Raw genomic sequence first — 18,098 nt, 5'->3', positions numbered from 1 at the left:
AACTTTCAAACTTTCACTGAGGAAAGTTTACAACATACACTTATTCATTTTACTACAAAATACTTTCTAAAAGGCCTGTTGAAAAATGAAGCCCACGTGTCTTAGAAGAACTTGTGGATTTCTATGTCATTAGTCTCTGGAATTAGTGAAGAACAATTGTGTTCATTTTTATAGCATTATAGTAATCACAGTAATGGATTGCAGAGGAGTTTTCATAGTGGGTACTCAGGGATTACAGCAGAGAGAAGGATTAATGTTGAACTGAAGTCATTCGTCTGCCTATGTTTTCCAAGCAATTCAGTTTTGCTGTTTAGATACAGCAAATGTAACAAGATTTTGTTTTTAACGTATTCTGCAATTCTCAAATTTGAAAATGAGTGGTCAACATCTCTAGAATTCTCAACATTCTGAGAAAATGATCCAGACTTCTTTTACTCTAAGTTGTAAGATGCAATTACTAAATGCAAACTTAAGCAGAACTTGAGTACGATGTATCTTGTTCTTGCTGAATATTTAACACAGTACCAGAGATAGAGTTGGCACTCATTATTTGCCATTTGAAGGATGAAATAAATGGAGAATTGAACAGAAGAGTGTTTTAAGAAATAATGTAATGCAAACTGTGACCTGAACATATGTTCTTATACTATCTCATCACTGTCACTGTCTTAACCACTTTAGGCTACCCTGAGCTTTCATTAGCTGCAAAGGACATGGTTTCTGTTATCACATTTGTATTATTGCCTGTCCATTTGCACACCCTTCATAGTCTCTTCCTGAAAATTAGATCAAACAAATCCCTCTGTCAATCATTACTCCCAGTTCTCAAGTGAAGGGAAGCATCTCATGCACATTTGCTACTAACTCTAAACAAATATATAAATACATACAGAGAATGAAAGAACAAAAGGAAGGAAGGAGGAGAGAGAGGGAAAGAGAGGGAAGAAGAGAAAAGGGAAGAGAGGAGAGTTATGGGGAAGGGAAGGGGAGAGGAGAAAAACACTACTTCATCATCACTTTTTTTTTTCTCATAAGTAGAAAAATACCAGCAAAGAATTTTACCTCTTTATTGACAAATTCTCTCAGGGAGGAAACCTATACCATTTAATAACTGGTGGCTTTTCCTTGAACACAAGAATGATGCAAATTAAAGCTCCATGTTTCCAAAGATTAATTAGGAGACTGTCAACCTCACATTTTTGTTTTAAATTATATACATATGAGAATGGAAATGATGAAAAGATCCCAATTCTATCATTAAATATTAACTCATTTTACTGATTCAAAGTCTAGATTCTTGCCTTATTCTTGAACTGGGAGAACTGATGACCGAGGGATTTGTTTGATGTAATTTGCAGGAAGAGACCATAAAGGGTGTGGAAATGGGCAGGAAATAATACAAATGTGAAAACGGAAACCATGTGCTTTGCAGCTAGAGAAAGCTCAGGGTAGCCTAAAGAGGTAAAAGAGTAACAGTGATAAGTTAATAGAATGCAGATCCAAACAATCCTTGGACAATGGGCATTACATTATACATTTTATCACTTCTCACCAAAGACTGCAGAAATTCTATTGAACTGCAATGATTTAGCTACATATTAATTAAAGAAAAAAAGAAAACAGAACATTTATACTTGGTCGATTTCAGGCAAATAGGCTATGATATCCTTAATGACTATTTGTTGTTTAGTTAACAAGTATGTCCCTGCCAAAAGCCAGTATCACTTGATATAAAAAAAATAAAGAAACTCTATGTATGTATGTTTAAAAGTCACTTGAAGACTAGTGCAAACCTTGGCACATATTAAGCATTCATCAAACAGCTGTTGAGTAAATAAATTATAGCAACCTAAAAAAGGAAGAGAGTTCCAGAAAAACATCTACTTCTGCTTTATTGACTATGCCAAAGCCTTTGACTGTATGGATCACAATAAACTGGAAAATTCTGTAAGAGATGGGAATACCCAGACCACCTGACCTGCCTCTTGAGAAACCTATATGCAGGTCAGGAAGCAACAGTTAGAACTGGACATGGAACAACAGACTGGTTCCAAATAGGAAAAGGAGTGCGTCAAGGCTGTATATTGTCATCCTGCTTATTTAACTTATATGCAGAGTACATCATGAGAAACGCTGGGCTGGAAGAAGCACAAGCTGGAATCAAGATTGCTGGGAAAAATATCAATAACCTCAGATATGCAGATGACACCACCCATATGGCAGAAAGTGAAGAGGAACTAAAGAGCCTCTTGATGAAAGTGAAAGAGGAGAGTGAAAAAGTTGGCTTAAAGCTCAATATTCAGAAAACTAAGATCATGGCATCTGGTCCCATCACTTCATGGGAAATAGATGGGGAAACAGTGGAAACAGTGGAAACAGTGTCAGACTTTATTTTGGGGGGCTCCAAAATCACTACAGATGGTGATTGCAGCCACGAAATAAAAAAGATGGTTACTCCTTGGAAGGAAAGTTATGACCAACCTGGATAGCATATTCAAAAGCAGAGACATTACTTTGTCAACAAAGGTCCATCTAGTCAAGGCTGTGGTTTTTCCAGTGGTCATGTATGGATGTGAAAGTTGGATTGTGAAGAAAGTTGAACGCTGAAGAATTGATGGTTTTGAACTGTGGTGTTGGAGAAGACTCTTGAGAGTCCTTTGGACTGCAAGGAGATCCACCCAGTCCATTCTAAAGGAGATCAGCCCTGGCTGTTCTTTGGAAGGACTGATGGTGAAGCTGAAACTCCAGTACTTTGGCCACCTCGTGCGAAGAGTTGACTCATTGGAAAAGACTCTGATGCTGGGAGGGGTTGGGGGCAGGAGGAGAAGGGGACAACCGAGGTTGAGAAGGCTGGATGGCATCACCGACTCGATGGACATGAGCTTGGGTGAACTCTGGGAGTTGGTGATGGACAGGGAGGCCTGGTGTGCTGCAATTCATGGGGTCACAAAGTCGGACACGACTGAGCAACTGAACTGAACTGAACTACATATCCACACCAAAATATTACCTAAACTCTATAATAAACTTTTTGAAATGTTTCTTTCTAAAGTCTTTTATTCTTGACAAAAACAAAATCAAGGACAGCATAACTTCTAACTCCCTAAATTACACATTTGCTTGGTCAACCAATGTCACCATGTTGATTAGACTCGGGTGTCAACTAAGGGTATTTCTTATTGCCCTGAATTGAAAATTGTCAGCAGGGCTTGTAAGGATCTTCTCAGACACTGCTTTTAATCTTCAGTACACAAACGAATAATTGAATACTGCCATCATTACTGTGCTTTGCTTCTGTTTCAGTTTTGGAATTTTTATCAGTACCACTCATCTTGAGGGCTGCCAATCTGCTTTTAGCACTAGCAGATAAGTCTAGCTTAGCTCAGTGTTTAAATACTTTATGAATAATTAGAAAAAAAAAAAGCCAGAAACATGATGTACTAATTATAATTTAATTCACATCCATACTTATGAAAGTTGAGACATGTCAGCAAGGTAATTAAAATAGCAATTGGTTCTTACTTCTTTTTTGGCAATAGGCTTTTCATAATGAAATTTGTGAAATGAGTACATAATTACTAAAATGTTAGAGACAAAAAAGAAACGTTTATTTTAGAACTTAGTAATTAAAATTTTTATTGAATGAAACTCTGGCATCTGTGGTAAAACACAGCTCAAAAAAGTAGGAATTTCAAGTAGTCACGTCATGTATGGATGTGAGAGTTAAAGAAAGCTGTTGATGCAAAAGAATTGATGCTTTTGAACTGTGGTGTTGGAGAAGACTCTTGAGAGTCCCTGGACTGCAAGGAGATCCATCCAGTCAATCCTAAAGGAAATCAGTCTGGAATATTCATTGGAAGGATTGATGCTGAAGCTGAAACTCCAATATTTGGCCACCTGATGTGAAGAACTGACTCATTGGAAAAGACCCTGATACTGGGAAAGATTGAAGGCAGGAGGAGAAGGGGACAACTGAGGATGAGATGGTTGGATGGCATCACTGACCTGATGGACATAAGTTTGAGCAAGCTCAGGGAGTTGGTGATGGACAGGGAGGCCTGGCATGCTGCAGTCCATGGGGTCACAAAGAGTTGGACACGATTGAGCAACTGAACTGACTGAACTGAATGTTATTCACATGTATCTTAGTAATACAATAACAAATGATACGACATTCCTTATATGTAGACATTTAGTATCCTCATTATTCAGCTTTAATAATTAACAAATTATAACCACACTGCTATGTGTGAGATAGAGTGCCTGGCTGTTACTGAACTAAAGATAAATAAGGAAGATGTAGTTCCTGTTCTAGTGGGAACACAACCTCGTAAGCAGAAAAGGAAAAAATAATTTATACAAAAATGTTGAGTTGCCAACTAAGAATAGAATCATAAATCAAGACTATAACACACTATGAAACACTGTTTTCACATATTCTTCAAACTCCTAAATCTTTGGGGTTCAGTATAAAGTAAATAATTTTCATATTTGTCTTATTAAAAATGCTTTGATCACATGAAGAGGGCCACTTTCTCTGTTATTAACTAGCTGTTTAAATCTGCGCTACTCACCTAGTGAGAAGCTGCATTTTTAAAAGACTGTTATCACAGAAATATAAGGGCTGCAAAATTTACTGTGGTAAAAGTGTGACTTTTTTCATTAACATTTTTCAACTTGATTTTTCTAATTTTATTTGAGTATCTTTTCCACTCATCCACATAGGAAGCACTGAGCCTGCTCTTCATGAAATACAATGAGTATTTTGCTCAATATTTTGTTGTGTTTTCAAGACAAATACTCTCTCTCAGGTTAATATTTTAATTTAGCTTTAAAAATGATTTTAAATATGTAATTTAGTTTTTAATATTGGTAAGGTTGTCTTTTTTTCATATCATAGGAAATGCATTTTAGTGTGCTATCTATGCTAGCTGTGTGTGTTAGTCACTTAGTCGTGTCTGACCCTTTGTGACCCCGTGGACTGTAGCCCAGCAGGCCCCTCCGTCCATGTGATTCTCCAGGCAAGAATACTGGAGTGGGTTGCCATTTCCTTCTCCAGGGGATCTTCCCGACCCAGGGATCGAACCCAGGTCTCCTGCATCACAGGCAGATTCTTTACCATCTGGGCTATAGGGAAATCCAGTATGCTATTTACCTATTTGAAATTAATGATGGAATATAATATTGTATTGGTTTAAGGTATGATAATTTTAATATATGTATAGATTGCAAGTATATATAATATACAATATATACCACTGCAAGTTATATATAACTTTATATACAATTTATATAATATATATTGAATATAACTTATTTCCTGAATTAAGAACAATAGATAAGTTGTTATCTTATCTAAACAATAGGCTAGATTTTAGTATTTTAACTTTTATCAGTGATTGCCATGATTATTCTGGGGAGAATACTCTATAAAATTGTCCTCTCAAACTGACAGACAGAGCTTATTTCACCAGATATATAAGATTAAGGAGTCCATCATAGGGCAGTTAATTCTGCCTTTTACTGATGACTGTTTCCTTTGGTTTCTGTATTTCCCTCTACTTAACCTTCTCTGACTGTTTATAGCTTTCTCTCATTGTCCGTCTCCCCTTTTTTATGCCTGTGCGTGCCATATATTTCATTATCTACATCAGATTTTCTGAAATCCCTATTTGTATTAGTCCTCCTGTCAACATCCTGCCTTTTCTTTTCTTTTTCCACACTTCTCCTGTCTGATATATTTATTTTATATCCATTGTACATTTGAAGAGGAAAAATATACAGAAGGATAGAATGGTAACTCACATGTTCTTGCCCCCTATCAGATAGCTGATTATCTATTTACCACGTAGACAGGGAGTGTCAACTCCTTATACAGTTTTGTAGCATATTTTCTACTTCGGTTCTTTATATATCAAGGGCCATCCTCAGTGATGGAAACTATGACACAGGTGTAGAGGCCAGGACTTACCTGAGGTCTTGGGAAGGTTCTGCTCTGATGTGCGGTGTCTCAACAGAGTGCCCGAACACTGCTCCTTCAGTGCCTGAGGGCAACAAGAATGCAAGTCAGTATAAGCAAATGGACAGACACAGTAGTTTTCATTTCTATTTTTATGCATTAAATATTCTTCTAAGAATGGGAAAACTTAAAATAGGACTACAACAAATAAAAAGAGAAAACCTGGAAAAAGAGTTCAAGGTCGTGAAGGACCAAAAAGGGTAAATCTAAGTCCCACCATTAGTGGCTGTTCAGTTGCTAAGTCGTGTCTAACTCTTTGCAGTCCCACCATGTTGACCCCTTTTAAGATGATCTCATTCATAAAAGTTCACACTGAGTGAAAATTGTAACCCTCTGATCACAGAACAAATATCTATCTCTTTGCTGTTCCTTTATCCTCAGGTAAGTGAATTTGAAGTAGGGATATGTTACAATATTCAGTTCTTTCTACAAGAAGCAAAGTTGAAATGAAAATGGGGATGGTGAGCTCTGATGTAGTACAGTATTAACTGTTTAAAGGCATGGGTTTCATAAGGCATTTAGCAATTCACCCACAAGCAGCTCCCACCTTTAGTTAGAGTGATCAAACTGCAGAGAACAGGGCGCCTTACTTGGACTTTTGTGAAATTAAGGCTCAATCTAAAACCATAAATGGCTAGAACTCATTAGAGTGGACTTTATATGGGATCACAGTTGTCTCAAGAGGTCATATGCTCAGGCAGTTGAATGATATTCTATCTAAACTTTTGTTTATTATTTCCATTTGATTTTCCAGGATGACAAGAGTTCTAATTTAACTGAGAAAAATAAAATGATTTTCTTTTCCAAAAATCAAATGCAAAGACATTTGTTAAAGATGATGAAAAAACACAGCCTCCTTTTTTTCTTTTGTAATTTTACATAAATGAAGTCATTCCCTTGGAAATAAACTCTATTACCTTTAGGTTTAATCTTATTCAAACATCTTGGTGTAAGAATGTCATAACTTCTCCATCAATGGCTCCAACAGCAGCTCAATAATACAGTGCAAATACAAACACAGATTTTATACCTTCAACGTGAAGCTGCTTCTACTTATGAAGAACAGTGTAAAGTAAATTGATTCCATAAGCAATGAAGAAAGTGCCATTAAGAAATTACAGAAAGCATTTAAATTCCTTAAAAGTAAGTGTATATATGGGGAGATATACTAGAATCACCAGAGGACTCTACATAAAACAGTAATACAGATCTTCCACCTTGAATCATGGAGGAAGAAATTGTTTTCAAAATATGTTACATGGTTCCATCTATATTATGGTTCGAAGTGTAAATCTGTAAGGTTCTGCTCCTGTAAATTCCTAAGATTACAGATTTTAGTTTGTAAACTAAAAGCTATCCACCATTGTTAACCTCGTACTGATTTTAGTAGTTGTTGTTGGGTTTTTTGTTTTGTTCTGTTTTTTCTAGGGCATACTGTTTATTTATTTAACTGTTTTCACACAGTTAGAGCAATTATTTCTTTAAGGAGTTTTCTCTTTTGATATTTTGTAAAACATTTTATTTTTGTTAGTGAACAATTCTCAGAAATAAGTCTTTGGAAATAAGATAACAGTTTTAGATAAAAGTCTGATTTTGTGATTGTGGAGGGTGGCATTTGAATAAATCTTTTAGGGTACATAGTCCCATTTCTCAAGGAGAGACTCCTTTGGCATTTTAACATAATATGCAATTTATAGATGGGATATATATCCATGTGCAGGGTTCAAAAATTAATTTCTATTATTTTATAATTTTGAAATCTTCCCAAATAAGATGCCAGAAACATAATTAATGAATAGTAGCAAAATTTATTCTGAAACAGAATGCCACATATAGTAACTTAGTACAGAATATATTAGTGAAAGTAGAATGTTATCAAATGTTTAATTTTACATTGAGGATGAAAACCTGATAAAGGTCTCGGTTCTAAGTATCAACAGAAAAATATTGGTGACTTTGTTAAGAAAATATCCTTGAAGAAATAAATGTATAATCATACCATCTAAGGGGCTAAGTTGAAAACTGCATAACATAAATAATTAACTAGCTTCAGACTTCCAGATAATGAGAAAATTAATCTCATCCTCTCACTTTTTGTCCCAAAATGAGTCAAAAGGGCATCAGTAAATAAGCAACAAGGATGATCTTAAAAGGAAATCAGTGAGGAAGAATAAAAACCATCTGAGCAAGAAACAAACTCTCACAGTATGAAAAATTTAAAAATGTATAAATATAGATTTCCCATGAACAGGAAAGTTCTAGAAATACCAGATTATTGGTGGGGTTGCCAGACTTAGCAATTTAAAATACTGGACACAATTAATGTTGAAGCTTGGTTAAACATAAAATCATATTTTAGTATAAGTATGCAAACTTGCAGGGGACATAGTTATTCTAAAAATCACTTGTTGTTTGTTTGAAATTCAAATTTTACTTGGCACCATATATTTTCCCTGGTAAATCTAACCATTGTGCATGTGTGTTAGTCGCTCAGTCATGTCTGACTCTGATCCCATGGACTGTAGCCCCCCAGGCTCTTCTGTCCATGGATTACTCTGAGCAAGAATACTGGAGTGGGTTGCCATTCTCTTCACCAGGGGATTTTCCCAAGACAGGGATCGAACCTGCGTCTCCTGCATTGCAAGCAGACTCTTCACCGTCTGAGCCACCAGTAATATAACCATTAGTCAACATCTACTTGGGACAAAAAGTACAGATCTGCTTTACCCTCACTTCGGGAAAACAAAAATGTGTGATGAATTCTCACATCTTAAGTTATAGAAACCAGGGAAACCAGAAAGGAAAATAGACAAAATAACAGAGAAAAAAGAACATCACTTAGACATTTATTAATATGTACCTTTAAACTTAATGACGAAATAAATACTTTTTGGTTTATTGCTTTTAGGAAGGATTGTTCAAAAGGGCAGAGTGCCAGTTTTGCTTCACTATATAGGTGCTAAAGGATATTTCAGACAATTTAATGTGAATATTGTAAGATGTCGAGAAAATAAAGACAATTTTTGTAATGAACAGGAAAAATGAGGCAGGCAAACCTCATGGTCAAAAAACACTGGCTCTCATTCATACGATAATTTCTAGCCTCAAAATAAAATAATAACAATGTCATATTTTTTGGTAGAAAGAAGACAGAGTATATGAATTGTGGTCCTACTTTATATATAGAAACAGTTTTAGATATAAGCTATTAGGGTAGGATGCTATTCTTTATAAATGCCTAACATAAAATAACCCCTCCACCACCATTAAAATAAATCAATAAAAATAAATTTATATATCCTTCCAAATATGGCTGTCCATAAATGCAATACTCTAATAAGCTATTAATTATCAACTATTGGCCTCCTTGTATCCTTTGGGAAGGCCAACACAGGACAAGGAAAGGAAACCCAAAACACCTGGCACTCCCAGCTCCTCAACTTGATAGTAAGTAAAAAAAAATTCTGTGTGATGTAGTGACTCTACAGCCACTGACCAGCTTCATGAATTCTATTGTGGTTAATTTCAGATAATATTTTACTGAGGGTTTTGGCTTTGTGTAGAAGAACCTGTGATCAGTAATATATATATATATATAGTTATATATATATATATAGTTATATATATATATATATAGTTATATATATATATATATATAGTTATATATATATATATAAATATATACATACAAGGCAAAGATGCCTCTATGCCTTGAAACTTTAGTTTTATTTATTTAATTTTTCTCACTGACACTTGATAACAGATTAGCTACATCTGAAAAATGAAAAGCTCTAATCAGATATTTTAAATACCTTATGATAAGGTTAGAATCTTGGAGTTCAGGTTTTCTTATGAATACACTATATACTTTGAAATTAGTCAACTTGGGAAGCAATCCCAGCTCCTTTATTCCATCTAAATGACCTCGAGCAAGCTATTTAATCTCTCCAAACTCTAGTTTCCATAGATACAAATACATATATGACAATGACAACCTTACAGGTCAGGTTAAGTTTTAAATAGGATAAAATGTACCTGTTTTTATGTAAGAATTCAATATTCCTTAATTCCCTCTATCAATTTCCTTTATGAAAGTCAAACACAGAAGACATACACATTGTGTCTACAGAGTTAATGTCCCAACATAAGTCCACTCATTATTATGTGAAGTCTCTGTTCCCAAATGTCAGAGCTTCAAGTAACATAGTCTCACGTTGAATTTTAAAATCTGAAATTTAGACACTGAAAAGATATTCTTGAATTTAAATAGTAGGTGCGTTTTGTTAATCAAAACTCTCACTAAGTCAAGGAATTCCTTAATGTAGCTGCTTGTACCAGTTAAGATCAATTGATGGCTAAATAAGCTTTGAGAAAGAAGTTTCTTCTTAAAAAATGTCCAGCATGATCTTACTTTTAATTGGACTTCATCATAATGTTAAAATTACTGGAAGTAAAACAAAAATGCATAGTAGACCCTTTAGTAACTAAAATGGATGGATTGCTATGATCTTTTGTGTATTTTATACTTATTAGTTCTTTGTGCAGGATATAACAGAAATGCATCATTTGAATAACTGGAATAGGTAAAACAGTCATTAACTCTATCAGGATTTTAGTTTCCATTTAAAAATCAAAGGAAAAGTTTAAAAAAAGAGTAGTAAAAGGCATCGTTCCTTAGAATATTTCTCTTCTCAAAGTGAAACCTTAGTCTTGTATTAGTAAGAATGCCAACCTAAAAAGGTGAATGAATCTGAGTAATATCAACCAACTCTTGTATCTAATCCATGGGATTATTAGGAGACTTAAATAAACAAAATATTCATTAACATTAGGCAGCATTTTAAATTGCTATACTAAAATAGGGCTAAAGTTCAGGGCAAGTTCATTTAGATTTCAGGGCCAAAAATATTCCTATTTATTCATTATCTTCAAGTTTGATCCTGTGTGCTATTAAATGAATATACATTTTTTGTTAAATAAATTGAAAGAGAGTTTCTAAATCTTTATTATTTTTATTATTCTATTTGAGATCAGGGGCCTTTTTCGATTCTGTGGTTCCTTTTCCTAACACTTTATCTGTATAATACAGACATTCATTGGTATGTCTGTCTGAAGCTGTAGAATAAATAAATGTTTTCTTTGGTTTGGAAGTAAGATGGAGAACACAGCAGCAGAAAGCTGTCTAGGAAGAGAGCTGTTCACGAGGGTCTCTGTATGCTGCCAGAAAGGCTTCAAAGGAGGGGGCTAGGGTCTGGCACAGAGTGCTTGCTGTTCTGGAGAACCAGAAAGAAGAGAAAAGAGAAAACCCAGATGGAGCGCGAACAAAGGAACCAAGAAAGACTGGAGCACTCTGTGAAAGGAAGCTAAGAAGGAGTTCAGTTCAGCTCAGTTCGGTTCAGTCGCTCAGTCATGTCCGGCTCTTCGCGACCCGGTGAACTGCAGCACGCCAGACCTCGCGTCCATCACCAACTCCCGGAATTCACTCAAACTCAGGAGTAGAAACATGTAAATTCTATTGCTATTTGTCTAGACAGTTGCCAGCGAGCTCTCTTACTGCCTTCAGTGTTTCAATAAAATCTACCATGATCATTATACATATATATGTATGTATGTATGTATGTATATATATATATATATATTTGAAAGGGACAAAGAAGAGTATGAATGTCACTACCAGATCAATATGGGACAGAAGAGATAATACATGAGGCAAAAAAGTTTAAGAGAATGGAGTATCTGTCCCCCTACCTCCTTCCCATGACAATTAATGGAAACTTAGGCAGCATTTTAAATTCCTGCAGTAGAACGGGGGTGAGGTTCAGGGCAAGTTTATATAGATCTCAAGGGCCAGGAGGATTCCTCTTATTCATTATCTTCAAATTTAAACCTATGCTTACTGGGCTTCCCTGATTGCTCAAATAATAAACTGGCCTGCAATGCAGGGGACCGGGGTTCGATCCCTGGGTTGGGAAGATCCCCTGAAGAAGGGGATGGCAATCCACTCCAGTATTCCTGTCTGAAGAATTCCATGGACAGAGGAGCCTGACAGGCTACAGTCCTTCGCATCACAAAGAGTCAGACATGACTGAGTGACTAACACACACATACTGAATATTTCTAATTCTTTGGCAGTCTTCACACCTTGGTTTCTTTTTCCTTTATTTGTATCTCTTGCCACCCCTCCTTGCCCACCTCAGATCTAAATTGGTAAACTAAAAGACGGGATAGGGAACAGTTTCATTTTATCCCCAAATCAGCTCCTAAGTCATTCTGTGATTTCTGACAAGTATTTAAACCCTGCTTCCTCCTCAGTTGCTATTTGTAAAATGAAGCTCCAAATAAAATGATCCTCGGGTACCTTCAATTTTTAACTGTCACAGTTACATAATTTTTTCTCAGACATGTTGAAACCTGTACACTATACCTCTTTTCATTTCTCCTTAATACAAGTGGAAATAAATTTGCCCCTACAAGTTGACAGAAACATTATTTGGGGGAAGGGGCAGAGTAATCATATTGGCAAAAGTAAATTATTAACTACCATTTCTTTTACTCCATTAAAATGAGTTTCTTGGAATTCTGAAAGCAGCATTACCCTTTAAAAAGAGAAATGTCAACTCATTTTAACATACACTCTGTCTTACTTGGGTTACTTTCAGAGTCTAAATGTTGTTCCTACTTCCAACTAACTGCATAAATACCACCTATATCACCTACCTATAAGAAAAAGCATAATGATTTTCTTGGATACCATTTTTGCCTACTACTCAAGACTTCTGCCTGATAAAAACAAATATCATGTATTAGTTAACATTAATAACTGATTAAACTATTTACAGGTCAACAATGGAGATGCAGACATAGAGAACAGATTTGTGAACACAGTGGGGGAAGGACAGTGTGGAACGAATTGAGAAAGCAGTATGGAAACATACACTACCATATGTAAACTAGATCGCTAGTGGGAAGTTGCTGTATGATGCAAAGTGCTCATCCCAGTGCTCTGTGACTACCAAGAAGGGTGGGGTGGGGTGGGAGGTGGGAGGGAGGTCAAGAGGGAGGGGACATATGTACACCTACTGCTGATTCATGCTGATGCATGGCAGAAACTAACACAACATTGAAAAGCAATTATCCCCCGATTAAAAATTAATAAATTAAAAAAGACTTCTGCTTGAATTTAAAATCCATTCATTCAGACTTATTTTCCTCTACTCATTTATAAAATCATGCACTTATTTTCCCACCTTTTAAGGTAAATAATATCTGTTCATTCTCCGAATAAAGTTGGGATTTACCACCAACTTGGAAGCTATCATATCTATTCTGGGGGCTTCCCAGGTGACGCTAGTGGCAAAGAACCTGCCTGCCAATGCAGAAGACATAAAAGACAAGGGTTGATCCCTGGATCAGGAAGACCTGCTGGAGTAGGAAATGTCAACTCACTCTGGTATTCAGCCTGGAGAATCCCCATGGACAGAGGAGCACAGTCCACAAGGTCGCACAGAGTCAGACACGACTAAAGGACTTAGGAAGCACGGATATCTATTCTGAAATTTTACATGCTAAATTATATGCTACTCCCCTTCTAGACCAAAAAAAAAATCAGGCATTCCTTATATCCCACTGTATTCTTGTGCACAACATGGTATCTTAAACATATAAGGTAATTGGCAAATACTGATCAATAATTCATGACTTTCTTCTTGAAAGCCTTTTTCCTCTTTTTAACCCTTCTAGTTTGATTGATGGTACCATCATGCCCTAATAAGTCAAGTCAGAAACTGGGGAAGTATCCTGAGATGCCCTTTTTTGTTCAACATCCAGATTAGTTTACTTCTTTCTACATATTGAATATCACCTAAATCTTGTCTCAATTATTCCTTGATGCCACCACCAACTAACACTTGGAAACACTAAGCTGACTGTAATGCTTACTTAAGATGCTTCCGGAATCCATTGTCTATGGAAGTCAAACCCAAATTCCTAAGTAGAGCTCACCTCTCAGCAGTTCTCTGTACTTTATACTCCAGTGACAATACAACCTTGGCAGATTTTGAAATGTTTATAACTGTCAAGAGTATCACTTCTTTCTGTTGTTACTGTCTTTCAGTCACTCAGTCATGGCTGACTCTTTGTGACCCCATGGACTGCAGCACACCAGGCTCCCCTGTCCTTCACTATCTCCTGGAGTTTGCTCAAACTCATGTCCATTGAGTCAGTGATGCCATCCAACCATCTCATCCTGTGTCGACCCGTTCTCCTCTTGCCCTCATTCTTTCCCAGCATCAGGGGCTTTTTCAAAGAATTTCTCATCCCTTTGATGGTAATCTACTCATTCTTCAGGATCTGATTCTAGATGATTTTCTCCATGAAACATTTTCTGTATCCTTCATGCACTTCCTCTTTCTCTTTCTACTCAGCTTCCCCAACTCCTTATGAAAATTACTGTACATAGCAGTTATCATATTGCTTTAAATTCATTTTAAACTCCTTCCCAGTAACTTATGAATTCCTTGAGCTCAAGGACTTTGTCCTAATATATTTTGTATGCTTAGTACTGATCTTAGATTCTGATATATAATTAAGGATCAGTAAATGAAAAAAAGAATGGGAATGAAAAAATTGATAAAAGTATGAATAACAAAAATTATTCTGTGGTATTTTATGATTGATATGTAAAACTTGCTATTCCTGCTTCTCATTATATTTCTTTGTTCCATATTTCAGTACAAATCAGGTTATTAATATCCTTCAGTGATGATCTGAATTTATTAACACTGTTATTATGAGCCTACCCAGTGTTAATTTTTCTAGTAAAACAGGGAAACAATATTGTTAAATTGTCTCTTTGAAACACAAACAATCCCCTACCATGTTGTTCATTTGAGAGTAGAGAATAAGCTGCCAATATTTATGAATATATATTATTTCAAAATCTGTCTTTAATTTTCAGTCAGCATTTTTCATAGTTTAAAACGTATCTTAAGGCATTTTCTCTCAGATGGCAAATTATGTCCTTTTTTCCACTTCTGACGGTTTTCAGAAGATAAAACGAGATCATGGAAAAGATACTTGATGATCAGATGGAAAATACATTAGAAAAAAACTACTTCCCTCAAGATGAAATATATTCAAAAATAAAATGCTTTGTCATTAACAAAGAAAATTAAACTTAAATATATCAAGACAAAATAATACAGAGACCCTTCTTATTCATATTTTATAACCTTCAAGTAGCTTGTATTTTTCTAGCACTTATCTCTGATTTTTAGAGGGAAACAACTCTATGTTATTTCCTTCTATTCTTTTTAATGAGGCAAAATATAACTGAAATTTAAAACTGTGTGTGAAGAAAACAGAAAAGAAAAATCAGTATTTTCAAATTGAATGACACTTGACGGAAATTACATCTAGGAAAAAGATATATAAATAATACCTCTTTCAAATTTTCACCTTCAGAAAAGAATATTAGCAGGTCAAGCAGAGCTTTCATTATTCACTGTTAGGATGTATATTTTCTGAAAATAATAAGTAATTCCAAGGTCTCTAATTACTAACATTGTCATTTTGCCCTTTTCCTTAATAATCACTAAAAGGAATAAGATGCAATACATGCCTGACATCTTTAAAAGTGTTAAGTGAACAAGTGTCACCAGCAGCACATCTTGAGCAAACACAATCATAAGATTCTTTTATTATGGATTTATCAAAAGGCAGCTGCATGTGACAAATCAATGCAATGTACACACTCAGAGGTTAAAACATCAAAATATGAAATTACTTGATTTGAAACTATCTTATATTTTTTGTTTTTTTTTTTTACAAAACAGTTGATAAAAATGAATCAATGATGAGATTTGGAAAATTAATAAGACAAGCCCTCTATGTGAATTATTTTTTCTACTACATTTAAATAATCTTTGCAGGCTTTTAGACACTTAATCTAGTAGTACATTTTGTTTTGAGGTTTGGACATTTTACGTAAATGTCCAAATCTCAGATAGCATAGCTAATGCTAGGTTTGCTTCTTGAAGGTCACATTCATTTTCATGCAGGTACATTTTTCTTTATAGTGTTTTTCTTTATAAACTTTCATTAATTAATCCACATGCAATTAAAGCTTTCTGATCCTTGGGAAAATCATTTATCTCAAAATACATGGTTAATTATACCATAAACTCAGGTTCTTTGGGAAAAGAAAGTGAATGCTTTAAGCTTGCCTTTTCATCTTATTCTTCAGGCTCTTCATCCCTATTTAAACTATTTTCTGGAGAGAAGTAAGATCGTCTTTCTACCGCTGTTAGTCATAAGCATGAAGACTGTGCTTCCAGTTGGCATACCATGCTGATCATTACAGTGAAATACACAAGAATAGGGACTCAGCTCAGCAGCACTTCTACTTCCTAATGGTTTTTCCCTGATAACTTTTGACATGTTGCCATTAAAGCACATTCTATGGAAAATAGAAATCCATAGAAAAGTTATCCAAAACAGACAGTACCCAACTCTCTTTAGTGGCTTCAGATATGACATGTGTTTATGTATTTACAGATATACCTTGAAGATATTGTGGGTTTGGTTCCAAACCAGGGTAAGAAATCAAATAACAGGAAGAAAGCAAGTTACACAAATGTCTTGGTTTCCCAGAGCACATAAAAGTTGTGTTTATACTATACTATAGTGTATTAAGTGACTTAAAAAAGTGTACGTACCTTAATTAGAAATATTTCCTTGCTAAAAAATACTTTAAAAGAATTTTATCAACTTAAAAAATAATAATAAAATAAAAAATACTATCATCTGAGCCTTCAGAGGATTTTTTTTTTTTGGTGAGGGGATCAAAATATTGCAAGAATTATCAAGATGTGACACAGAGCTATGAAGTGAGCAAACACTGTTGGAAAAATGATGCTCGTATAATTGCTTAATACAGGGTAGTCACACATCTTCAGTTTGTATAAAACACTGTATCTGCAAAGCACAATAAAGCAAAGCACACACACAAAAATAAGGTATGCCTGTATTTGAAATGTCTTACAATCATTTCTTTCAATTAAAAAAAAAAAGTGTGTTCAAAAGATGCTAATTCTATAAACGTGTTTATGGACCTGAGTTACACAGTTAACATATATACAAATCAGCATCTGAATGCAACTAGGACTTTTAAAATGGTATCTTATTAAACATAATTTACTTAGACTTTGCTTATTTTAAAACATCAGAGCATCACCAGTCATTTTCTGAGTGTCTGTGCAGTTGTGGACAAAATTATAATTTGGAATCTTTATATAGGCAACCTGACTTAATATACATGTTTTCACGCTTTTAGGAATAATCAAATTTTATAAAAATTGAGGTGAAAAATTCAAGTCTCAAAAGTCTATCCTCCAGTAACACGATAGTATGGCATTCATAGATAGAGGCCAGCTGGGACACAGTCAGAAAGAAAGCACTTGCTAATACCCAAACAAATACCCTTCATCCTGTTGCTCCTGTGAGGTTTTTCTTTCTTTTTCTTTTTCTTTTTACCTCTTGTTGTTCCAGATTGCTCCTGTGAATTTTATGTTATCACTTGCCATGTAATTCATTGTGTGCCAAAAGGGAAACAAAGAGAGCTCCATTTATTGGTGTTTGTTTTCTTCTCACAAGAGGTTTGGTAGCACAGCTTTGAATTAACATAAAGAAGTGGCAGGTTTTCACCAGAACTGACGTCGTTATCCTCTGTAATGACAGTTCTTCAGCCAAGAAAACCCATCACAATCCCTGTCATGCTTGCCATGAACACCTTTACAAGTATCTTTAGAACAATCCCAAGCAGAGCAAGCCATTAAAACTTTACTCAAGTCATAACCAGCCTAAGTATCCACAGGCAAATCCGGGGTCTTCAGAATGCTAATGCTAGTCTGTCACCCCGTCTTTTATGTGGGTGGGCTGTTTATGTGCCATACCAAGTATCTTTAAAGATGGTGGGCCTCTGAGCTACAAAAATTATGCTTCAGATTTTAGCATTAGATCTTTTGATATAAAGAAGTCAGTCCTGGCAAATCAAGGTTAAGGTACAACAGAAAAATAAAAT

At 35.2% G+C, this 18,098-nt stretch overlaps 1 protein-coding gene across 1 annotated transcript in view; it reads right to left on the bottom strand.

The window, feature by feature from the left end:
- SGCZ (sarcoglycan zeta) overlaps positions 1-18,098 on the bottom strand; it is a 410,756-nt gene that overhangs the window by 17,290 nt on the left and 375,368 nt on the right. Inside the window, exon 5 of the mRNA XM_052661455.1 lies at positions 5,972-6,044. Within this exon, the coding sequence (XP_052517415.1) occupies positions 5,972-6,044 (73 nt within the window). The remainder of the gene's footprint in view (positions 1-5,971; positions 6,045-18,098) is intronic.

This window comes from Budorcas taxicolor, chromosome 24 (assembly GCF_023091745.1).
Source record: "Budorcas taxicolor isolate Tak-1 chromosome 24, Takin1.1, whole genome shotgun sequence".
Classification (NCBI taxonomy): domain Eukaryota; kingdom Metazoa; phylum Chordata; class Mammalia; order Artiodactyla; family Bovidae; genus Budorcas; species Budorcas taxicolor.
This window is presented reverse-complemented; position numbering and strand designations above follow the sequence as displayed.